General features: G+C 50.3%; 1 protein-coding gene across 4 annotated transcripts in view; it reads right to left on the bottom strand.

Moving 5' to 3' along the window:
* The window catches only part of CUX1 (cut like homeobox 1), a 359,174-nt gene extending 358,562 nt beyond the window's left edge, over positions 1–612 (bottom strand). Inside the window, exon 1 of one of the 4 annotated variants that reach the window (XM_045773833.2) lies at positions 326–612. In XM_045773833.2, the coding sequence (XP_045629789.1) occupies positions 326–388 (63 nt within the window). In that variant the 5' untranslated portion in view covers positions 389–612. The remainder of the gene's footprint in view (positions 1–325) is intronic. The other 3 variants (XM_087867942.1, XM_045773836.2, XM_045773835.2) reach the window with 3 other exon arrangements.
* Positions 613–25,204: the final 24,592 nt, after the last annotated feature.

Raw genomic sequence — 25,204 nt, 5'->3', positions numbered from 1 at the left:
CGGCGGTGGCGGCGGCGCAGGGCCGGGGGGGCGCCCGGGGTGGGGGCCGACACCGGGGGCAGCGGTGGCGGCGGCGGCTCCCGGCGCCATCTTGGGCTGATCGATGAATTGAACAAAGAGGATCAATTTCTGATCAAGCGAGTTATCAATGGGGGCCGGGGAGCGAGAGGGACTTGTCCCCGACTCGGCCCCGCTTTCCCCGGCACCCCCCTCCTCCCCGCCGCCGCGGCCCCCCGGCGGCCGGGCAGCCCGGGGCCCCGGGGGAGGCCGCGACCGCCCGCAGCCCCCACCCCCGGGCGAGAGGCCGAGCGAGCAGAAGCCTGACCTGCAGCTGCTGTAAATCAAAGCGCTTCCAATATTGAAACATCGATCCCACATTGGCCGCCATCTTGAGACATATTGAGACGGAGTGAGAGGCTGATAGAGAGGGGGCTGGAGTTCAGGAGCCGCCAGGAGGCAGCAGGCGGGCGGCGCCAAAACCCGGCCTGGAGCCGGCCGCCGCCGCCGCCACGGAGGACGCGGACTCCTCCTCACGGCGCCGCCGCAGCCATGGCGAGCCCGAGCCGGAGCCGGAGTCGGAGCCCGAGGGCGCGGCGGCCGCCGCGGGGCCTGGCGCGCGCGGCCTCTGCCCCCTCCCCCCGGCGCCCGGCGCCCGGCCCGCGACCCCCGCCCCTCCCGGGCCCCCGGCCCCAGCGGGTGGCGGCCGCCGGCCCGGCCCCGAGGGGGCGCTGGAGGGCGGCGGGAGGGGCGCCCGGGCCCCCGCGGGAGGCCCCGGGCCAGGCTCACCTGGGGCGTGCTTCGGGCCCCCGGGGGTCGCGGGGGACGGCAGCGGCCGAGCGCAGCCCCTCCGGGGCCCTCGGTCGGGGGCTTTCGGCCGCGTCTAGGCGGGCGCCGGAGCCGCGCCGCTTTCGCTCGCCCTCCTGCGGGCCCCGAGCGCGCGGAGCCGCCGCGACCACCTGCCCGAGCTCCGACCCCGCGCGGACCCGGCCCACGGCTGCCGCGCGCGTGCAAGACGCGCTGGCCCGAGGCTGCCGCACACCCACCGCCCTGGGCCTCGGCCGGACTCAGGCCGAGCCTGCCGGGGACAGCGTTTCAAGTTGGGGGGAGTGGAGTTGGGGTGAAACCAGCCCTGACCCTCCTGTCGCTGCACACGTTAACGCCCAAAACGGTGGCAGCGCCGTCCCCGCGACGCACCGAGGCGCACCGCAATCCCGGTGGCCAGGGGTGCGAGCGGCCCCCATCCGCCCGAGCTGCGCCCGCTTAGGCCGAGACAGGAAAAGTCTTGGCGCACCGTTGTGTATCCCCCCGCACCGCTTCAGCGGAACAGCCCTGGAAACTTCCTGTAGTTCAGACACTTCGGTTTTCACTCCTTTTGGTGCAGAAACTTGGAAAGAGTAGGTGCACTTATAACAGAGAGCATGGTCCCTGGTTTACAGAAATGCTAAAATTTAAACCCAAGAGCCGATTCGCTTTTGATTGCTTTTTTCGCACAAACCTGGCAAAAGCACACGTTTTATGATCATCTTTAATTGATTATACACACGTCTGAGTTTGACTTTCCAGAAGGAATACTGTACTTGTACTCTCCCGCACTTCATTTGACGTGTAATTAAACAAACCCCCAAATTCCTTAATCTTGAAAATTATAGGTAAATAAAATTCGTATGGAATATAAAATAAAACATTTAAGTGGGATAGAACTGCTTTTCAACTGAGTTCGAGGGCTTAGCGCTGATCATGGGGGTGAATTAAGCGTTTGGAATGAAGGGCCTGGAAATGAAAGGCCACAAGATTTAGGGAATACACGTGCCCCAGGTCTCGCGCTGCCGACCAGGAGCCTCAGTGTCGTCAACGCTCAGCTGTCTAGGTCGGCGTCCCCGTCTAGGCTTCGACAAGCAGAAGGGGTAGGAAGCAGGTGGGTGGGAGCGCGCGGCGCGGGACGGGGGCGCCGCGAGCCTCGGCCCCAGATGCGGTGACGCCGCGCCGGGCAGGGCAGTGGGCGACCTCGGGAACGCAGAGGACCGCCTCGGTGTGGGGCGCCGGAGCCCGCGCGCGCAGTAGGCAGGCGGCCGTGCTGCAGTTCCGACCGCGCCGCCCGGTAGAGGGCAGCGGCGCCCCGACACTTGCGTCCTCGGGTCCCCGCGCACGTGCCCACCCGCGCGCCCCGCGCCTGGCCACGCCCTGTCCCGGAGCCAGGCCCCAGGCGGGAAACTGCACTGCCACCTCTGGGGAGTCCTGTCCCGCCGAGAAGCCACATCTAACGATCCCCCCCCCCCACCGTATCTCACTCTTTGGGGTACGTCTGCGCTCCCCTCCTATTTGTGCGGTGGCAGGGAGGCGAGACCTCGGAATTACCCTAAAGGTGGCTAGACAAATAAAATGTGCAAGGGCTTAAAGAAGAAAAAACAAAACAAAACCCTCCGGTGGGGAAGGCTCAAGGAAGGATCAGGGAAATGGTTTGGATTTGGCGCAGATGTTCTCAATCTAATTATCGTGTCGATCCCCTGGGTTTGAACCAAAAAAAAAAAAAAGCGAAATATATATGACCTGTGTAATACTCCAGAAGTACATCTGGTTGGCATTCAGGGTTCTGAATCCATTGCAATACTTTAGAAATAAATTTGATGAGTATTAGATACCCTTGTTACATTTCTGGTTATATTTACATTATTTGCATGCTAACTTGACTTAGTAGAGAAACAATACACTGGCCCAGAGGTCAAGCTCTATTTAAATAACATTTAGATGTCTTCTACCAAAGTTTTGCGTTATACAAGGCTTCTTGCTCTCCTGGGGGGAAAGGAGGGCTTGGAATTACTGTGCCAACACCGCAAAGTGTTACCACTTTAAAAAGGCATTCAAAATAAACTACTGATCAAAAATTATCTTAGCAGAGTGAAGTAATCAGCAGAGACCTATAAAAGTACATTTTATTTTTCTTGAGTGTAGACACAGGATCAGAACAAATTATATCTATTTCTAAAAACTATTTCCTTCGTTATCTTTTTCCGCTTGACTTTGTCTCACCATCGTGGAAGGTTAGGACCCGCCAACATCCAAACAATCTACAGATTCGTATTCTATGTGAAATATTCAGAAAATGGAAAGGCTTTAGGACTTAGACCTCCATTAGGACCCGCAAAGACAGGAAGATGATGACTAGAACCCCCTAGAACAAAGTAGGAAAAAAAGGTTGGTTAGCAAGATAGCTGGCCCACTACAGGGAAGCATCTTGACCAAAAGTCATTTTCTTACACTGGAGCACAAGGAAAACAATCCAGAGGCATTCTTTTCACTTTTTGACGTTCAGGCTCTCCCTTTAGGAAAAGAAAGCTCACGGTTCCCAAGTTTGTGACTAGTTCTCCATCCTTAGCTTTCAAAAATCAAGCCCCAAGTAACCAGATTGGGGGAGGGAGGGAGGGGGTGTAACCAAATCTACGTGTCTCGACACCTTTAAATGAAATACAGCTTAGCACCAAATAAGGCAACTAACAACTAGGATCTGAGTCCAGAATTCCTAAATTTCTTTTCTGACCCATTTTGTTTTGCCTCAGAAAAATACAGGGGCCATATTGGAGGTGTGATGATACCGATGAATGTAAATTACGGAAAATAGTACAGCACTTTTAGAAATTTACATTCTCCTGCACTCCTGGCATCAGTGGACCCTCCTATCTCCCGACACCTACACATAGTTGATTAAATCCTAAGGTGAAAATCAGCAAATTCTCTAAAATACCATATGGGTTGAAGATGACCAAATTGGTCTTCTTTCACAGCCCCCAAGAAAGGAAAATACATTGCCTTGTTTTCTAAAGATTCTAGGTTAGTAATTGTTCTGATACACTTAACCTAATTTTTTGAAGGAATTAACCATCAAGGAGTTCTTCCGAACTGAAAAATGTCTCACAATGTAGAGCATTATTTAAAAAAAAAAAAAAAGCCATACTCTATCTCGCACAGTCTCTATGTTGAGATTTTATTTATAATGGACTCATAAAACAAAGTTTCATCTAGAAACTTTATTTCCAGAAAAAGGTGGAAAATGATCTAAACTCCACAGATAATGAAAAAATTCAGAGATCTTCTATCCCATGTGATATACTTGAAATGAAAACTAAAGAAATTCATTCCGAAACTTTAATTCACTTTCTGAATATTTTTGCATCCAAATTAGAACGGGTTTTGAATGGTGTTCAACAAGAAATATTTCAGATAAGCAGAAACAAAACATGATGCCAAATGTTTACATCATAATTTATTCACAAACAAACGTAAACACAGGGTTACTTTGTGGTACCTGGGTAAAAATGAATCGTACTCCTAATAAGTCATAAGAGAATCTCAATTTTACAAAAACAGAAGTGGAAAATTATATCAAGGTATTCATTCGAGTTGACTGAATTTGTAAATGTTTTAAATTTAAGAATATCTAAGGCCAGACAGAAGTTTTGAGACACTTTAAATTTGAAGAGGCCTTTTCCTTAAATCAAAAGAGTATGAATAACAGAAGGAAATTACTTTGTCTTCCTTTTGTCTTTGGCGACTGCTTTCCAGAACAATCTGGCATGGACTACTGGAATAAATAAAAGGAAGATTCCAGATTCTTTTTGGGGGGGGGCGGGGCAGCTCAAGAAAACCAAACTACTTTTAATTGTTTTGTTTTTTAAATAATACTTTATGTTAATTATTTCTAAGTACACTATTCACTCTACTATGTAAATACCCACCAAATAAAAGTACACATTTTGCTACATGTAATTACATGCATAGTACATAATTCATCCCTATCCGCCAAATGTATGTGTAGTTATATAATTGTACCAGGAACCTGCCAAACTTGTAAGAACAGACTCTAATGATTTCTATGCAGTAGACTCTCCTCTTCGCCACCCTATCAGCCTCTGTCTGGTGACAGCATCTCTCAGTCTCCAAGACCCTTTTAGAAATCTTCAAAGACTGAATTTCTGGCCCACCATTTAACTTTGCCTTCCACTTCTGGACAGCATATGTCGATGCCAATAGCTCTAGGTATCTTTCTGCACCTCTAATGATTACATTCTGCTCTCCTCGCTCTTAAATGAGAAAGCCTGTAGCTGGATCTTTCCGATGGAGCTCAGTCTCAAACTTGGAAAATAGATCTAGCTGCAGGGACTCGACTTGCTCACTATTTTGGGACTCCCAAGCCATAAGGAGGAACCTGGGGCTTCTCGGCACCCAACAATTTCCCCAACGCCACCTCACCAGCCACACCCCGTCCCCCGCCAGAGTCTCTTTCTACCAAACTTCTAATACAAATTTTCTTGAAATTTTGAGTTTATTAGAATATCGCATCTCATGTCCCCCCCTTTTCACCTCTTCCTCATCATGAGATGCCCATGTTAATGGCATATTACATATCTCCTGTACACTATGGAAATAAAAGCCTTCCTATATGACTCTCACTGATGTCATTGCTGAATCACTAGAAATTAATAGTGTACGTGGACAGTAGCTTGAAAGGGCTTGAAATATGTAAAGTACTGTATAAATATTATTATTATCTTGCTTAATGTAAAGTTCATGTTCTGTGCTAAGACCTTATATTAATTCCTTTTCTTTCCTCCTGGGAGCTATGAGCCATATGCACTCTATTTATATTGACCTTTCATTATTAATATTGCTCTTACAGTATCACTTTGCTATCCAATATTTTAAACACATGACTACGTCCCTGGTGCCAGGACATACAGAGTAGAGACATGCTTTTTTAAAAGTCGCATTTACAACATGAAGCAAAATATTGTTTTGTTTCTCCGCAAGATCATTTGTGACACTTCTCTGCAGTTACATGGTTGAAGTTGAATGAAGATTTGTTTTCATAAAATGTAATTAGATTTTCTTTTGTCATGAGCACTGTTGGATTGGATATTATTTTTTTTCCCAGGTAACTGTGGTTTGGAAGATCCTGAAAGCTTGTTCCCCTGGAAAACAGGGAAGCTGATATTTCTAGCAGTGAGTAAAAAACTTTCCTCATTCCCTCAAGCTCCATTCACACAAAATATTGGATTTGGTGTCAGTTTTTCGAGACTCTGTATTATAATATCTTTAGAGGTTTCAGTAGCTAGCAGAATCTCATAGAATGTCAGAATGTTGTTTGTGTGTGAGATAGAAAAAAGAAGCCAGGAGAGTGGGCCCCTAATCTAGCGACCGTTTTCTCTAATTAAAAATATTCACACGCACATGCACGTATCATCTGAAAAGTAAAAATGTCAAATGAAAGAATGAAAGGCAAAAATTTTCAGCCCAGAAGTATTTCTGGTAACAAAACAAGCAAACCAACCAACCAATAAATAAACAAACCGTCCCGAAACACACAAAAAAAACAAAAATGAAAGGACCTAAATGTCCTACAATACAGAAACGTCCAGCAACACAGAAGCGATGAAGTGGTCTATAGCCATTAAAAATTATGCTTGTAGGGGCGCCTGGGTGGCACAGCGGTTAAGCGCCTGCCTTCGGCTCAGGGCGTGATCCCGGAGTTCTGGGATCGAGCCCCACATCAGGCTCCTCCGCTAGAAGCCTGCTTCTTCCTCTCCCACTCCCCCTGCTTGTGTTCCCTCTCTCGCTGGCTGTCTCTATCTCTGTCGAATAAATAAATAAAATCTTTAAAAAAAAATTATGCTTGTAAAATATGTAACAACATGAGGAAACGACCATAAGAGGAAAACAGGCCATAGTGTGAGCCCAGGAGCAAAGAACAACATACTTTGTATTCATATAAAATGCCGTGAGGAAATATACCTCTGTGTTAACAGTGCATGCCTCTGGACTTAACGGGTAAGTGTTAGCTTCTTTAATTTCTGTGTTTTGTATGAATTTCTGCATGAGCATGTGCTATCTTTATAATACAGGAAAATAGTGAATATTATTCAAAACAAGGACAGCGAAAAAGGCTGATATGGCATTTTTTTTAAACAGTAATTTAACTCTGACCAGAAGGGGTAGCGTGACCTAGTGATTAAAATAGACAATTGAAAACAGAGGGAAAATCATGTCCTAATTTTGCCACTGAGTCACTGACTTTGCCTCAGGTTTCCTGCCTGTAAAATAGGAATAATTAATACTTTCTTGTAAAATGCTTTTGAGCTCTCCAACGAAAGATCCCATAAAGGTACAAAGTGTTGTTCTATTAATACTAATTGAAGTGAATATAAAATACAAAAGCATTCGAGAAAAACTGAAGTCATTACGGTCAGTGGAGGAAGGCACAACAGATACGGTGCCAAATGCCAAACCGTGGCTGTGTGGGCTCCTTGTGTTCTTTCCAAAAGTTGTTTTGGGGGCAGATAAGGATGTCACTAATAATGCGGGAACATCCACCGTCTAATCACCAAACACTATCTGTTGAGCAAAGCGCTGTGTCAGACTCTATGAAGAAACACAGAAGTGGCAGACAAGGTCCCTGCCCTTCGAAGTTTACAATTTTGTTAGGAATAGGTCCATAACGGTAGTAAAAAAATAACCATTTTTTTCAACGTGGAAAAAAAAATAATTCAGCTGAAGCAGAAGACAAACGATATCCAGGATAGAAACTGAAATGCTAATACATGCCATCACATTTTTTTTTTTTAATTTTTTTAAGGCAGTTCTACCCCCAACGTGGGGCTCGAACTCACGACTCGGAGATCGAGTCGCCCGCTCTATGGACTGAGCCAGCCAGGAGCCCCCATAGCAGTAGCTTTGCTCTGAGCAATGAACTGAGATGCCTTCTCAGTTTCAATGAGAAAAAGACTTGAGAAATGTTGGGGTGTTGGACAGGGTGGGAGGGAAGAGGTGGCAAGAAAGACGGAGGGTGTCTGGGCCCAGGAACAGCATGCACAATGCTGCATAGACTAAACCCGCACAAAGAAGGGAAACAGCGAGGGGGGTTGTGCAGCCGGAAGCCCGGGAGGTGGAGAGCAGGCTGGCATCGTAAAGGCTGGGCAGATGCTGGTGGCATCTCCGAAGGGGCAAGTGGGGAGTCCAGCCATTTTGAACGATGCGTCACCGCGCGGCCAGCCACGTCCCGTCCCTGCGAACCACCCATCCCCACTTGAGTCCCGGTGCCCGATGTACCGAGTCGGAAAGCCTCCTGCCTTATCAGTCAGCATGTAAGCAACAGCTAAGGAGAGGCAGTCTGCATTGAAGCCAGCGACCACAGGGTCAGATGTGGGTTCAAATTCTAGTAAAGAACGGTTTGACCTTGAGCCTAATATTTAACCTCGCCAAGTCTCAGTCTCCACAAGAGAAGCGCACACCTCACTGTGGGCTGAGGATGAAATCAGAAAACTTACCTAAAATGCTTTGCGTTCTCCCTGCATAGAGCAAGCCCCCCACGAAATCGAGCCACTGCTTGTTCTCGTTCAACCGAATACATGCACCCACCCTAACTTTGCTTCTCGGCCTTCGCGCTGGTATGATACCATTTCACAGACAAGCAGACTGAGGTTCAGAGCCCCCACGAGCTGTTTCATGAGGGGGCTGGATTTCTCAACCAGGTGGCCGAGTGCCTGTTCCATTTTCTGACCACCTTTTAATGACGTGATCTCAGCTGCCGCCTCCCAAATGCCTTTTTGAAGCAATGGATGTTTTATGTATTTATTTCTCCAAAAAATATTTACTAAGGGCCTACTATGTGCCGAGGGAGTTCTCTGCTCCTTCCCCGTGGGATGTTTGAGCACCGTGGGAAGAAGTCCCAGAGGCAGACAGAGCGGCCCCTCATGGCCTACTCATCCCACGCGTGTCATTGCCGGCTAGCAAATGCCTTTCACTTCCTGACATGCATTCCACGCCACAGAGCATGGCAACCCTTCAGCCTTCTCTGTTCTGGCAACGCAAGCACTTACTACCAGAAGGAAGTCTTCGGTAGGGCTGACCTGGGCAAAGGCTACTCTCATATTCAGCTTCGAGGCCTGTTTACCCCCAGACCTTTTATTTCAGAAATCAGGGCTGAGACCACAACCATAGACAGAGAAGCAAAGTTTCCCACGTTCCCAAATGTGACGTGAACTCGAGTCGGCTCGGATCTGCAACTGCTCCGGGAGACTGTGTCAGGCTGGTGGGGAGTGTGTGTGTGTGTGTGTGTGTACGCACATGTGCACTGGGGGCAGGTGGGAAGGCAAGGTGGGGGGTATATAGAAAGCCGAATGAAATGCAGTAGCTTCTGACCTTGGAGGAAGTTGAAAATCTGGCTGAAAAGACACTGAAAACATGTAATTGGTTCCATCCTAGAGATTATTTGATGTGCACGAGAACATAACATCTGATGGGGGAAAAGCCCAGGAAAACCCAGCTGCATCCAGGTCCATTGCCAGAGCTGGTAGACACTGCCCTTGAGACCCCCAGGATCCGAGGCACCCAGCCCCATTCTCAGCCATGGACCTCCCTTGGACTTCTTTCTCCTTTGGGGACTCCTGAGGTCAGGCCTCCCCCAAATAAAACATATTAATGGAAACTCTTGGAAAAGGTTGGGAATGGAGCCATGCAGGATATCCTATTATCTACCGATGTCCTGAGGGTGAAAAGCCCAGATTGAAAGTCACAAGCCTGGAAGAATCATCTTTGTAAAACCACCAAATGACAACAATTACTATCCAGGGAGCACCTGCCATCCATCGCGCACCATACACAGCTTTACCTCGGATCTTCCCAGCAGGTTTGCAAGGCGCCGAGCATTTGACATAGAAGAAAACTGAGGATCAGAGAGGTAAAGAGACTTCTCCAATGTCTGGTCTTCCTGCACTGGCCATCAACCTACCTGCAGCTGCCCCGTCACCCACGGGGGCCCCCAACCTGGTCGGTGGGAACCCACCTGGGGCTTGCAACAGGTGGCCTCTCTCTCTTCCCCCCCCTTCAGGAAGTCCTCGGCGTTGCCCGCCCAGGAGGGAATCCCTCCATCTTACCTTGCAGCAGACTGCTTGCCAGCAGTCCTTCCCCGTGGAGCTTTTGTCTCCAGACATCTCTCTGTGCCGGTAGAGACTCCAGACACCCTGGGCTGGGGCATCTATAATCAAGATTGATAACCTGACCTTGGTCTTGAATGAGACATGGATTACAAATGAGAGGCGACGGGGAGAGTCAAAAGTCCCCTGAAGTACAGCAGCAAATGGGGGGTGTTTGGCAGGCTGAGCAGCAGGAGAGAGGGGTGTGTTTTCCTAGCCAGCATTGGGGCTTCTCCTTGCTGATTGCCCAGGGGTTCTTACTTCTTCGCGTTAGGGGAGTCTGGTCTCGTGGACCGTCTGGGGGAAATATCTGATCAACGATCCCATTCTGGCTACGAGTGTGGCCGGGAGGGTGGGGTCACGGGTTCGCTATCAGAGGCTAAGCCCAGCGGTTCAGTAAAGCGATGACAAGTCGTTCCAAGTCGGGTATCCTACCCTCTCTCATTCCTAAATGTACCTCGGACCTGTGAGTGGGAGGTGGGATTAGTTTACACAAGCTCCGTTGATCCGATAGCATTTTATGACCGACCCAGGCGGACCAGGTGGTGGGGTTTGGTGTTGTTTTCTTTGGGAACTGCTCTGCCTTTCCCTTTGGAGCCGCTTGTCTCCCACCCCCACCCCTACCCTCACTCCCACCCCCCCCCCACCCCTTCGGACGTGGTGGTGTTTTCCTTCAAAAACAGGCTCCCTTCGAGAAAAAAAGAGAAATGACCCCCCTGGCCCTCGGGCTGTCCTCTGCAGCCTGATCTATTTAAGACACGTTCTCTTCAAACAAATCCTGCCCCAGTTTCTCCGAGGGCCGGCTCTTCCCCTCCTGCCCTCCGCCACCGCCCGTGTGCATTTGACACCAGCTCAGGAATCTTGTAGCTTCTCGCCTTTCCATTCCCGGCGGGATTTGTTATTCAGCACTTCAAAGCGGAGACTTGTTTGCACCTCTTGTTTCAAACAATAGACCAAATTTCCTGTCGCTGCCTCTTTTAAAAACTGCCTGCCTCGCGCTCCCCAGGAACAATTGCAGCGGCCACAGGGCTGCTGAAGAAAAGAGCTAAATCCTCACCCACCCCTCTTCTCAGAGGACACGGGGCCCTGGGGCAGAGAAGGTCACAGGCGTGGACATCAGACAGGACGGACCTGGGGGCAAGCCCTAGGCTCGGCTGCGATGCAGCTGGGCGACTTTGAGCTGGTGGCTCAACCTCTCTGAGAATTCGTGGCCTCCCCTGTAACACCTGAACCAGAGCTAATCTTTCCCTCAGGGCTGTGGTGCATTGCCTCCTGATGGAAGTTAAGAGAACATTCCCTGATTCTCGGCAGCCTGGATTCAAATCCTAGATGCAGCATGCTCTTTCCCTGTGCGCTTGGGCTCAAATTGCTGAAGCTCCGTGCCTACCCTTCCTCATCTAAAAAATAGAATAATTATGGTACCTACCTTGTGGGAATTAAAGCCTCAGACTTGGGCTCGGACCTCACCCAGGGAAGATTTACTCTCCCACAGCAACCCTGTTTTACATCCTCCTGCCTATAATTCTTTTCTTTGCTACTACAATTTTTGTTTACCAGTCCAGATCCATCAAACAGTGTTCATAGCCCATCGGGAGTGTGATATTTGTTCATACTTTCCGGTTCCAGGAGTATGGTTTCCGCTTAATTCCGGGGTGATGAAACTGCCCAGGGAAGGGATCCGTAGCACTGGGGTTTGAGGGCAGCGAATCTCCTCTGTATGATACTGCTACAGTCCTTGCATGACCTTATGCATATCTCCAGACTCACAGAATACGCACCGCCAAGAGCGAACCCTTACGTGAACTGTGGACCCCAGTTCACAGTAATGCATCGGTATGGGTCCTTCGCTGTAACAAACGTACCGTACTGACGCAAGATGTTGACGATGGGGGGAAGTGGGGGAGGGGGCGGGAGGTATATGGGAATTCTCTGTACCATCTGCTCACTTTGTACATCTAAAACTGTTCTCAAAAATAAAGCTTCTCAATTTAAAAAGAAAAAGGTGAAACAGGTGCTGTTGCATATTGCCACCCGCTCCCAGCACACCCACGAATGATGACCAGCAGCCAGGAAGTGACAGCATCTTGATGTTCCTGGATGACCCGAAATTAACAACTGTTTTCTGGTCCACGGGTCCTATGCTAATGGCCCACAGTGAGCCAGGCTTTGCCCCTGGAGGTAGAGAACCAGCCTGAAGGCTTTCTCAGGGGGGTCTCACGGTCGAGGTCCCTTCAATGTCTCATAAGCTGTGGAGTAGACAGTGCTGGGAGAGGAGGTCCCTTATCTCCGTGTCCTGAGTTCACGGAGCAGGAGGGACCATTGGTCCCTCTGAGTCCTGGGCTCTTCCGTAACCTCAGTAATGGACTTGTCTTTCTCAGGCTCTTGCCACTCGATTCATCCTACCGACTTCCAAGATACGGTTCGGTGGTCGAGTGAATCCCTGAAGCTTCTCTCTGGTCCAAAACCTCTAAAGCCCCAACTCAATGAAAAAAAGCAGTGACTCTCAGGGAATACAAACAGTCTTCCCACCCAACACAAATCCCACTGAGCAACTGAGGTCTGAAGGCTTCGTGTCCTGAAGGCTTAGTGCCCCAACATTACCATCACCCCGGAGTAAAAAGCAACTGCAGAAAGGACAGCAGAAACGCCACAAACATATTTTAAATACAGACGGAAATTTCCCCAGCATATCCTCTCTGGTTGCCAAGTCCCCAAACTCTTACCCTGTGAGACTGAATTTTCAAGGCATGTCACAGATTAATAAAACCTTCAATTTGGATATATTCACACAGTGTGTCATGGGAGGGGGTTGGCACCATTACTGTTATCAGGCGTTAAGATTGCTAAGATCCAACGGAAGCCAGATCATACGGCAGTATGGCATTGTATGTGAACTGCAGTGTTGGGAATTATAGAAGGTAATTATCACAAGTTGTCTTAGCAGCATGATTTAACACAGAAAGCACAAAATGGTGAAGCGGAACACATGGGGTCAGATCGGGCCCTGCCGCTTACTGGCTGTGTCACTCCCTCAAGCCTCTCTTTCCCCATCTGCAAAATGGGGGCAAACTTGCCTCGTGGACCTGTTGCAGAGAGTATTCAGAATAGAATGCTCATGTCCCAGCACAGTCTGGTTTCCGTCCTTAAAACACCGGCGTAGATCGTTATGAATGATGTTTCTTTAAGATTTCGCCTGAGCCCAGTAAGACGGAGAAGGTGGAAAATAAACATGAAATGATACATCAGTGACATCGTCTGTATTTTGCTTTGCCCGTTTCCAAGCTCCTGATGTAAATAATTTACCGTGTTAAAAATGAGTGAACAGCAGGTCTTTGAAGGACAGAAGAAAATCCTTTCTAAAATGACGTATAGTCTTCATAATGAGGGACTGCTGAGTGGAGGAAGAATTTAGAATTTAGACAAGCATCTTTTACATAGTTATTAATCTGGCTGGATAGGATTTTTAATAATTAAATGGTATGACTGCAATATAAGTGATATTTTATTAAGCTTAAATGAAATGTACGTTTAGGGACTTAATTTGAAACATCGCCTGCTTTGTTGTTCTATTTTTCATAATCGCATATGTTTGGAAATCATGTTTCATTTTCTGCACCGCATTATCTGCCTACGGACTTAGCCTTTGCTGTATTTATAGGAATGTTATTTCTTGTGTTATAAGGAAATTGATATGAAAGCTCTAAATGACAAACCCCAAAGTTAGCTTCAAGTTTCTGACTAATCGCTAATGAAATATCCATAATTGATGAGGAGGAAATCATAAATTGCAAGGGAACGCAACTTCATTTCATAAACGTCTTCTGTTTGCTTGACAGCTTTGGAAATTTCTTTGTCGTTTTGGAAATCAATACAACAGACAGCTAAACACCAGACTTAGCTGCTCAGCCTGAGACGAAATAAAAGATTGAAGGCTCCTCCATCACCAGCTGTCGATTGCTGAAGATCATATTGCCGAATGCAATAATTTTTTTTCTCCGTCCAAACATTACTCAGCCTCTCTGAACTCTCGTGAAGGGCCAGATGCACGCACATTATGGCTGTGAATTCACAGCACCGGGACTGGGACAGCTGGTGGTTATCGGTTTAGTTGATCGATACGGACAGGATGGTGACGAATCCCCCCCACCCCCGCCCTCCCAGTTCTCCCTTTTTGAGACTAAGTTATGCACTCTGACGACCCAAACAGCGCAGATCAACCAGCTGGCTAACGTTTTCCTTCTGTGCCAACACCTTCCTTCTTCCATAGCTTCTCAGCAGAAGGAGCCCGTGGAATGACGCATCTCAACTGGGGCTTTGCTTCCAGCTCCCACCTGCTTTGCCTCTGAAGCTTGGGTAATAGGTACGTCCTCCCCAAACCACGGCCTCCACCTGGCCAGCTCCTCACCAGGCCTGGGGTAGTAAGTTTCCTGCTGCTGCTAATGTCAGGGGGCCCAACACCCCTTGTGGAAGCCCTCGATTTTGCCTGCACCTTGTAGCTAGTCCCCGGTTAACTTCCCTTGAATCGTCTGTGTTGTTTTTGTTTTTGTTTTTAGATTGTATGTATTTATTTGACAGAGAGAGACACAGCAAGAGAGGGAACACGAGCAGGGGGAGCGGGAGCAGGAGAAGCAGGCTTCCCGCTGAGCAGAGAGCTCGATCCTGGGACCCCGGGATCATGACCTGAGCGGAAGGCGCCCCTTGGATCATCTGCGTTTGATTCTCGTTCACTGGTAGGTCCCTGACTGATAACAGCAGGAATTTCGAAATATGTATTTAACTTATATGTAAATGAACAAAAAGGCATGTAGAGAATATGGACGTGATACCCAGTCAGGGTTTTGTTCATATCTTTTCCCCTGTTGTCTGAATACCAAGCTTTTAAAGTGTCCCTGCTTTCCTTGTCTTTTCTGCCACCCCCCAACAGCAGCGAGGCTGGGACCTGGGTCTGTCTTCCTCCCTCTCGCTGTTTTGTCTCCGGGGCCTGGCTCTGGCAATGACGATGCGTTGAATGAATGAAGCCGTCGACCCATCTTATTCAAGACCAGCTCTTCGCTGGGGCCGAGGCGGTGGTCCTTGGCAGTTCTGATCTGAGGGCATTTAGCTCAGAGGATTAAGGGAGAAGCCACTAAGGCAACGTGCTGGAAGGGCTGGGACCCCTGTTCCCTGAAGCACATTGAGTAGAATAGGGTAGTGAAGGATTACAGACTGACTTGCAAATGGCTGGGAAGTCTCACAGGAGACCCCCTGCCCTCCAGAGACACCTGTGGTTTCTGAGCCAGGCTGGGGATGGGGAAAGGTATTTCTGCGAAACAAGGCTGTAGCTGAGGTCCTTGGGTCAGAACGCACAGCCTTCCCCCACCACCAGGGACTGTGACAGAGAGAAGGAAGCCCAGAGGCCACTGGGTGATCACCTTCTCCACCTGAAAAGTGGGTGTGGGCAAGCCCCGAAGGGTGGCTCTGAAGATGAGACCAGTGCAGGAGCTCAGTTCACAGAAGGAACTTGGTCAGATCCAGCTTAATAGACCTTCTTGGAGGCGAAAGAAAAGTGGCATCTCAGCTCCCGTGAGAATTCATACATTTATAAATCTTGAACGTGGAGATCACTTGGGAACAGTCATCACCGAGAGAACGGGGCAGGCTTCAGGGCAGGGCACGTCTGGGTGGGAGTTCCGGCTCTGCCACTGTCCAGCTGGGTGACTGCAGGCCAGTCCCAGACACTGAATGAGGGGGGATCTCCTGATCTGTAAAGTGGCAATACTTCCATAGACCCTCGGCACTGGTGGGCTTAACGTTTGTGGGTTCCAGGATTTGAGACCAACCCTGAAGGTCTGTGATTGGTGCTAATTTTGTAGTTTCACAGGGAGCCAGCAGGCAAGTGCATGGGAGCTGGTCATTTTGCCAAAAAGTTATCTAACAGATGGTCCGGCATCCTTACTGGGCTCCACCCACCACTCTGGACCCATTTCGAGGGGCCGAGCTATGCTACAGTATATTTGGTGACCTTGTGCTTTGGAGGGGGGATGAGTTCAAACGTGTGGTGGGGAGTGGATGAAGTATTACGTGTGCGTATGGTGTCTGGTACCTAGCAGATGCTCAAATTCGGGGGAGCTCGGACTCATCATTGTGGTTCCACTTTGATGTTATCAGTCTGCCCATGGTGTTCTGGGGACGTCTCAAGCCCTCTGGCCAAGCTAATAGGAGAAAGGCCGAGCCTTGTGGAAGCACCCCGCCCTCCCCCTGAGAGGGCATGGTTGTGTTGGGCCGCACCGGGTCTTAGGTGGGGCTGGAAAAAAGATGAGAAGGTGATTAAGAAATCAGATCTGGGGGCACCTGGGGGGCTCAGTCGGTTGAGCATCTGCCTTCGGCTCAGGTCATGATCTCGGGGTCCTGGGATCGAGTCCCGCATCAGGCTCCCTGATCAGTGGGGAGTCTGCTTCTCCCTCTCTCTCTGCCGCTCCCCTGTTTCTGCTCTCTCTCTCTAATAAATACATAAAATCTTTAAAAAAAAAATCAGGGCTGCGTGGCCTAGGTCCTGCTTGCAGCTTCTAAGTCACGGACACAATAGAAGCAGACATCAAGTGGCTGGATGCTGGCTTCGCATTCAGAAAGAAAGGAAGCAGGGCACCAGTGGCCCAGACTTCTCTGCTTTTCATGTCCCTTCCATGCCATTAAGCTCAGCTTCTGTATTCTCAAGTGTGCAGGGCATAGGGACCAAATCACCCACCTGCCACTCACAGGACCCACCTGGGCGAGCATCCTGAAACGCTCTTGCTCGCCTGTCTCCTGCTAACTTTGTGGTTTCTTCTTCATTTTCCTCTGAGTTAAAGCTCTCAGCCCCTACTGACCATCTCAGCCTCTCTTCTGGAGTCACTGTTTCAGCCACACCAGGCTCTTCCCTGCTTGGGCAATACACACACACACACACACACACACACAGAGTAGCCCCAGCGTGGCCAGCGTCCACTCTGATTGGTCAGAGCCCTTCTATCCCGATGGGCTCGTTGCTAGCGTTTTCTAACACCAAACACCAGATTTGTCACTGACTCCTTTCTTTGCCCAGCCATTCTCTGGGACAGGCAGATGGCCCCGACGTTCAAGGTCAACGCCATCTTTGGGCCCCAGATACACGTCACACAGATTCCATCCCAGACTCAAAAGTAATCTGCAATCTGTTTGTCTAAACATATCCCAGCTATGTTTCAGTTTCTGCCACTGGACTGAGCCGTTTGAGAATAGGGACCTTGCCTTATCTCTCTTTGCATTCCCATGGCCTCCAAGCCGGGCACACAGTAGGTGTTTAATAAACACAGGAGGAAGGAAGGAAGGAGCCAGGTTCACGCTTCAGTGAAGAGTCCAAGGTCAGAGATCATGAGGTCTAAGTCGATCTCACCATGCTCCGCCCTTTCAGGCTCTGTCCTCTTGAGTTCGAGAGCGGGAGAGCCATACCGGCCACCGACCCCTGCATTCACCAGTGACCGGCCGAGCTCCCGTTCTCCACCGTTTCCTGAGCGCCTTCCAAACATCTGGCGCCGGTGTGAAAGGCGCCGGGGGAGGCCCGGAGCCAGCGTTAGGCCATCAGCGAGCTCTGAACCTGATAAAATCCTGACAGTCGCAGAAGCCAAAGCCGGACTGGGGCGTGAGATCACCAGATGCCTGAGATACTTGAATCAACTTGTTCACAGCCTTCCCCGGTCATGTTTTTCATAATTCATGATTCACAGGAGATTTTTAACAACAAAAACACTCAGATTAAATTTTTATATGAGATGTTTTTCACTCCTTATACAAGCGTTATCAACCATTTTGATCACAAAAAAGAAAAAAAAAAAACCAACTTCTGCCTGCTTCCATAATCATTTAAGGCGTTTTTTGGTTTGGATGTGTGTGTCTGTTTTTTTGTTATTTTAACTTGTTTTTCTACCTAATTTGATTTGGAGACAGGAACTGTGGGTAGTGAAAGGTGGCTTTAAATTGTGGCTTCTCAGGTGACTCAGGCAATCTGATGATCCAATTTGCTTTCATTGGCGGGACGGAACATCATGTATTATTGACCAAAAAAAAAAAAAAAAGGCTCAGCGAATACCCTAAAGTCAGTTTCCCTTCTTTTATGCTGAAAGAATATTTAAAGGGATAGCCAGTCTCTTTCTATTCTACATACGTCAGTGTTTTTCAGTGGCTGATGTTCATGACCAACGAGGGACATGCCATAACTTTGCAGAGAACCCCATCTCTTTGAGTAAAAAGTGACTTCACCAACTGTGCAATGACACTTGTTATGATAACCGTCCTAACACCCTCCAGCTGGTCCTTATTTCTCGACTGTCAGAGTCGCTGCTTCTTCAGGGGTGAGCCTTGTGCCCAAACGCCTTCAAATGGCAGAAGGGGAGGGGGAAAATGTTTAAAAACAAGGAGGAACGAGTTTTATGTTATGTGGATTCTATCTCCATTTTCAGGCTGTTTTAAAAGAAAAAGAGAAACGCAAGGGAAAAACAGGAGACAAGGCAAGGATCAGGTCCTTCCTTCTCATGCCGGAAACGTGCCATCATGCGGCTATTTTAAAGCTTATCCCTATTACAGTTCTTTGGAAACGAGTCTGCCTTCTTTTTTAATTAACTCTGCCCCTAATGTGGGGCTTGAACTCATGACTCTGAGATCAAGAGTTGCACGCTCTACCGACTAAGCCCGCCCGGCGCCTCGTAAGCCTGCCTTCTTCTGTTTTATCCGTGTGGTAAGGCCGGGAGGACAGGCTCACTCCTTGGAGGTGAAGCTCTTGCTTTTAGCAGGTGGAAAGCGGATCTCCAGCCTTTTGCAAGGGAAACACAGTGACTGATGGGGCCACTGCCCAGACCCCCCCTCTACACCTGACACCCTTCAGGCTCCCTGCTGCTGGGAGTGCTGGTGGCCCTCTGTGCTCAGCTGAATCCTTTCTCAAGGACTGCCCTTCGCCCCACAAAACTGCCACCTTGCTCAAGGTCATGCCCCTCCCTGGGAGGCAGCCCCAACTCAAGAGGCCCAGCCCCCTTGCTTCCAAGGGTGACGATTCTCATGGGTCATCCCAGGTCCAGAGGATACCATAGGACTGGCTGAGGCCTTTTGGTGACTGCACCCCAGCTCAATCCTTCCCCCGACTCAAACCTGCTTTCCTTAAAAATATGGATTCAGAAGTATCGATCAACATTCCCCGTAGACTTTCTGCCCCCGAGTCTCTGCTTTCAGAATCTGCTCCCTGGAGAACCTGACCTAACACAGGCAAGGAAGGGGAACTGGCTGCTGCAGGGACCGGGGGTGCCTCTCAAGGGTAAAGCTCTAAGAACACGACTGATGACTCTTGGACCAAGAGCTACCCTTATTTTTCTTCTTCTGTCTTTTTTAAGAGCTTTATTGAGAGAAACTCACATACCACACACTCTACCCACTTAGATGGTATCATTCCATGCTATTTGGCATGCTCATGGAGTTGTACAGCCATCACCTTAGTCGGTTCCAGAACATTCTCATCGCCCCAAAGAGAAACCCCATGCCCATTAGCAGGCACTCCCTATTCCTCTCCGACCCCTCTGCCCCGGCCCCTGGCAACCACTAACTGCTTTCTGTCTCCATATATTTGCCTGTTCTAGACATTGCATATAAATGGCCTCTTACAATGTGTGGTATTTTGTGTCTGGCCTCTGACTTGGTGTAGTGTTTCCAAGACTCACTGTATCATTCCTTTCTAGGGCTGAATAATATTCCAGTGTGTGGGCACATGGTATTTTGTTTCTCTATGCGTTAAGTGATGGGTGTTTGGGTTGGTTCCACTGTTCGGCTCTGGTGAGTCACGGTGCTGCTTGTGTACACGTGTCCGTGGGACTATATGCTTTCCCTTCTTTCGAGTACATACCTAGAAGAGGAAGTGCTGGGTCATAGGTTAAGTCCATGTTTAACCTTTTGATTAACTGCAGACTCTTTTCCAAAGCAGCCGTACCCTGTGACGTTGCTTAAGCCCTTGTGCTTCTTGAACCCGTTTCCCTGCGGGGGTCTTTCTGGGATGTGCATTCTTTACTCCCTTCCCATCCTCACCGCTGACCCATTTCCAATGATCTTCATCTTTACAATCCTGAAGGCCCACCTGAAACCTCACCTCCTCTAGGAAGACCTCCCTGATTACCTCAGCCCTCACTCTGTGTACTGGTTGCTTTCTCTTCATGGTACGACATGGGAAGGGGCCCTGTGCTTGGCCCACCTCTGTGCCCCCTGCCCCAGGCCTGGTACCTGGCAAGAGAAGGGACGCCTGTGGAAAATGGTTGCTGGACCCAGTGGATAGAGTTCAAATGTTGACGCAGGGGGTGCAGGAGTGTGCTGGGCTTGGAGAATGGAGGGAGCCTCAGAGAACAAAGGACCCCTGGGCAGAAACAAGTTCTTGTTCACGGATTCCTTTGGCCCTGCCAGCCAGTTTCCTGTGGGCACAATAGCATTCCTGTAATTGGCTCTCTTTTGTTCACCTTGACTGTGCAAGGGAGCTTTAGCTGTATTTTCTGAAGCCGACTGACCACACTAGCCACAGCCTCTGTGGAAACCTTTCGGGGCCGAGCTTTCGAAGGCAGCACGACTCCAAGAGGCCCCAAACAGCCTCAGCGAACAGGGTCAGAAGCAAGCAGTTCGGGGGTTCATCACAAAACCAAAAGCCACTGTTCTATAGGGAAACGAGTGGGGGAGGGGCAGTGTTGGGGGGGCACCCTGTAGAGGGGGGCTCTTTGACTGCTTTTCCACCTTTCCTGGTCCAAGTCAAGCAGGACCTCTGGGGAACTATCTCGCCTGATCAACAGAAGTGTAGGCTCGCGGGGCTGGAAGACACGCCAAGGGTCAGCTAGACGTAAGGGTGGTCCTAGGATCAGCAGTATTGGCATGAACTGGAAGGGGTCGAAATGCAGAGTCTCAGGTCCTGCTGAGTCAAGATCTGCATTTTTTCTTAAGATTTTATTTTTATTTATTTGAGAGAGAGTGAGAGCGAAAGATCTCAGAGAAGGAGAGGGAGAAGCAGATTCCCCGAGGAGCGGGGAGCCCGACGTGGGGCTTGATCCCAGGACCCCGAGATCGTGACCCGAGCCAAAGGCAGATGCCCAACCGACTGGGCCACCCAAGCGCCCCAAGATCTGCCTTTTAACAAGTCCCCAGGTGACCGATGGCTCGTTAAAGGACGCATGCTTCCCTGTCGTACCCTGACCACCGGCCACCAGACCTCCACCCTCATCCTTCCCAATTAGCCTGGTCCATCTCTTCGGGCACCACTGGAAAGTTCCACCTTCTCAGGAGCTGAACACACACGGGTTCTCGTGCTACACCTTGGACCCATTCACAGTAGGCTCGCTATCTCGCCTATGGGACCCATCAGGCAGGGAGACCCTCCTGCTACTTCTGAGCTGAGCCGATAAGATCGTGAGTAAGAGTACAACATGCTGCTCAGAAGCGGGAGGAACACACCTCCCGGAGGCTGCCTGGAAGCTTCCAGGAGTAGAGGAAATGGGGCAGAAGGCAGCGACGGAACTCATGTACCTGTTTGGACCCAGTCGAGGTGGAATCCTTTGCTGGCAAGTTTGGCCTTGTGCAGGTATTTAGAAGAAAACTGCAAACCTGGTCTCCTCATCCAAAGGCTGCTGGAAGTTAGTTCACAAACACCTAATTATCGTGCAAGTGTTCTGCCAGAGAGAAACGCCAATATACCCATTTTACAGATCGGTAAAAGAAATCACACAGAGACTGACACCTCGCTCAGAGGCACTGGAGCTTGAACTGGGAGCCTGGCCCGCCAGCCTCTGGCTCTGGCCCGTAGGGATGGGGAGTGACGACTCTTGTCATCAATGAGCTGGGATGGATGCCGAAACTGAGCATTTGCCCGGGGAATGCAGTTTAGATAAACTCAAAGATGCACACGAGATGGAAATAGAGACCGAGCGGGAGCGTATACCACACTTTGCCCACAAGTAATGCAACACATTTTCATAGCTGAAATTTACATAGTTCTTTATTCATGAAATTATGAACAGCTGCTATTTTGCTGCATTCCCAAGAAGAGTTGAAAAGGCAGCAGAGAAGAGAACAGACACGCTAGGCAAACTCCATCTGCCCCTCGAGTCTAACACTTTCTTCCCTGCAGATAGCAGACAATGGGGTTACCAGATGTCATTGCCTGCTTGGGAAGGACCCAGAAATTCTGTGTGACCGTGAGCCAGCCAGCGCAAGCGATGTCTTTTCTTCCTCTGAAAATGAGAAAGGCACCCACTCCCGGCCACTTCTCAAGGGCCGTTCTAAGACAGGCTCTTCCCAAAGGAATGCTGATGGTGACAGAGTCTAAGGGCAACTCCAGAACCACCGGCCAGCCCGGACCCACGTCCACGCACTCTGGCTTCTTGCTGGCTTTTGAAGAGGGCTTTACAGTGTGTGTTTCCTGCATGCCCATCACCACCTTGGGCCTCCCGGGGCACTCTGCAAGGTCAGTTATCGCCTCTTACTACAGGGTGGGACACTGAAGCCAGACCCCCGAATTGACAACATGAGGTCCCCCAGCCGGTGAGCTCAGGTTTTCATCATGCTTGTGTCCACGGAGTGCGACAGTGCGGGCTAAATGTTCTGAGTAGGTCCTCCAGCCCTCCGAGCCGTCACGAAGCACCCCCTTCCCAACATGAGTGTCCCAGGAAGCACTTCCTGGCCCCCCAGGCCCAGCCTCTGTCTCACGCAGTTCTCTAGCCAAACTCCCATTGAACACTTGCATGCCTCTTTCCCCTTTGGCCACCCAAATTTCCCCTTGGAAATCAAGAGGGGCCTTGCCCTCCCTTCATGGGCGGGGGGCATTGAACACCAGAGACATCATAACTGCCTTTCCCTTTCCCTGCATTTCTCTACGGATCTTTATTCCAGAAGCCACGGCATGGCTTCTCATGGCCACTAAGGACAGAACACTCTGGAAGGTCATCCAGCAGGAAGAAGGTGGGACGGCACAGATCCAGTTGAAAAGGCCCCTGGACTATCTTGGAGCAGGCCCCCTCGGGTTGTGGGCGTGAGAAAGGCCAGCAGCCATGTTGCACACTGGTTAACGGGAGGATGTGTTTTTCTTGTTTTTCGGAGAGCAGCCTACTTCTCCACACCTTGAGGCTGAAATTAAAGCAGGGAGGAGCACATTCTGAGAGATGTCGTAAGGGAGATCAATTACCCCACTTTCCTTGCCAATGCAAGCGCCGGGCTGCCATCTCTGGAAGTCAAATCCCAGGAGGGTGACGAGAGGGTATCATCTTATCTCGTTTTAGCTTGTTTGTGCGTTGGGTGCTTTCACTCTCGCTCTCTCGCTCTCGCTCTCTCCGAATAGCAGAGAAAGGAAAGTCTGGCGGGAAGCTCTGTGTCTCTTGTGCCTGACCAGAGAGCCTGTGGGGCTGGGATAAACCGCAAATCCAGCATGCTGGGTCTGGGAAAGGGTTGGTGATCTCGGACATTACTTTCTGGGCTTTGATCTTTCTCAAGGCAAGGAAGGAAAAGTTGGATATTTCTTTGTCTCCCTGTCAGGTTCTGATAAAGACATGGAGCCTCAGGCAATTAGTTTGACCCCGAGAGGCCACTTTCTAGTGAGAAGTTAGCAAGCACCAAGCTAGCACCCACTGTGCAAGAAAGGGGGGGTCCGCTCTCTGGAGATGGGCTTCCGGTGTGAGAGTCCAGCTTTCCTGCCTGGGAGTCATCTGGGGAGAGAGGGCCAAGGGTTGGGCACAGTGTCTGTGGCTCTGAACGCTGCCCCTTCCACCCATCAGCCACGTGGCCTTGGGCCGGTCCCTTCAGTTCTCTGTTCTTAGCTGCCTCTGATATAAGAAAGAGACGACCATCTGATGCCTCCCTTGTTGGGCCGCTGCGTATCTTGACTGTGACAGCGTGTTTGAAGGCACTTTGCAAACTGCGCGTCTGGGTGCCCCTAGGAGCTTTCTCATGGGGAGGAGGGCAGGGGATTAATTTCCTCCTTAACCTGTGAGACTGGACCTCCGTGTTCTACGACAGACACCATGGGGATCTTGCCAGCAGCCCCCAGTCTATCCCATCAATTGACAGACAGGACATCAGTGCAGAGCAGATCATCAGGGCGGCCCCAGAAAGTTGCCACAGGGAAAAAAAAATCAGTGGAGGCTCCCAGTTCTAGGCTGGCTCAGTTACCCCACACTGCCTGCCTTGGGCTGTCATCCTGTCACCCGAAAGAGAGATAGACTCGCTCAGCCCTGGACAAATAAACCCCAAGGGCCCATTGGCACCCACCTTGGAAGGGCCTTTCTTGGCGGCCAGAGTGATTGTGATACGGTCACGGGGCTCCAACTTGCTACTGGGAACGTGGCTTGTCCCTCATACACCCTCCCCTCCAATCAGGAGAGATCCCAATCAAATGGCAGAGGGCCAGCCCAGGCCTAAATCTGCAAGGTGTTCAGGTGTCGGGGTTCCCGAACCTCCGTGCTTGACCTTCATGTAATTAGGAGAATGAATCTGTGCCAAAGCCCTCAAAAGATGTGCTCCACAGCTGCCCAGCAAGGCCCTCTGCGTCCCCCTTCGGGACGGTCTCCCACTTCGAGGGTACCTGAAAGCCCACCTGGCGTCTTCTCCAAGACACACAGTAGCAAAGTAAGTCAAAGAAATGTAAAAATGTAGAAAATGGCCTCATCGAAGCCATAAGTCAACCTGAGATTTGTGAGGGCCTGGGCGTTCTCACTGGCATCTGTCACAGCTGGAAACGGAAGCTGGCATTCGGACTTGAGCCTGGTGAGCGGGACCCCAGGTGCCTAGAACCCTAGAACAAGAGGAATGTTCCTGACCGGCCTTTGAGGCTCGATAGACACGGAGGCTGGGGCCACCAGGGAGAGCTTCAGGGACTGCTGGCTCCAGGTCGAAGCTGATGGAAGCCCTGCTCTGGGAGCCCCATCAGAGCTGGGTCCACGGGCTCTGGGGCACCGGGTGCTCAACTCTCTCCTGCCCGGAACTGAGGCCCAGGAGGGCTTTCCTCTCCTGTTTCCAACGCTGACCAGCTTCTCCCCTGAGACCCATCTGCTCTCTGAGATGGGAGAAGAAAATGAGGGGAGAGAAGGAGAGAGGAGGGGGCAGGAGCCGGGGAGCCTGCGCTGCTGGGTTTGGGGTGAGCATGCCGGGCCGCGTGTGCACCCCCATCTTGCCCTCTGGCGGCGGACCCCCTGCCCCTCCGCCAGAGCCCCCAGCCCTCCCCGGGGCGGGGGGGGACGGGGGACGGG

This window comes from Ursus americanus, chromosome 2 (genome assembly GCF_024610735.1).
Source record: "Ursus americanus isolate L20-20 chromosome 2, mUrsAme1.1.p, whole genome shotgun sequence".
Taxonomy (NCBI): domain Eukaryota; kingdom Metazoa; phylum Chordata; class Mammalia; order Carnivora; family Ursidae; genus Ursus; species Ursus americanus.
The sequence above is the reverse complement of the archived record's forward strand: the minus strand, read 5'-3'. Positions and strand labels throughout refer to the sequence as shown.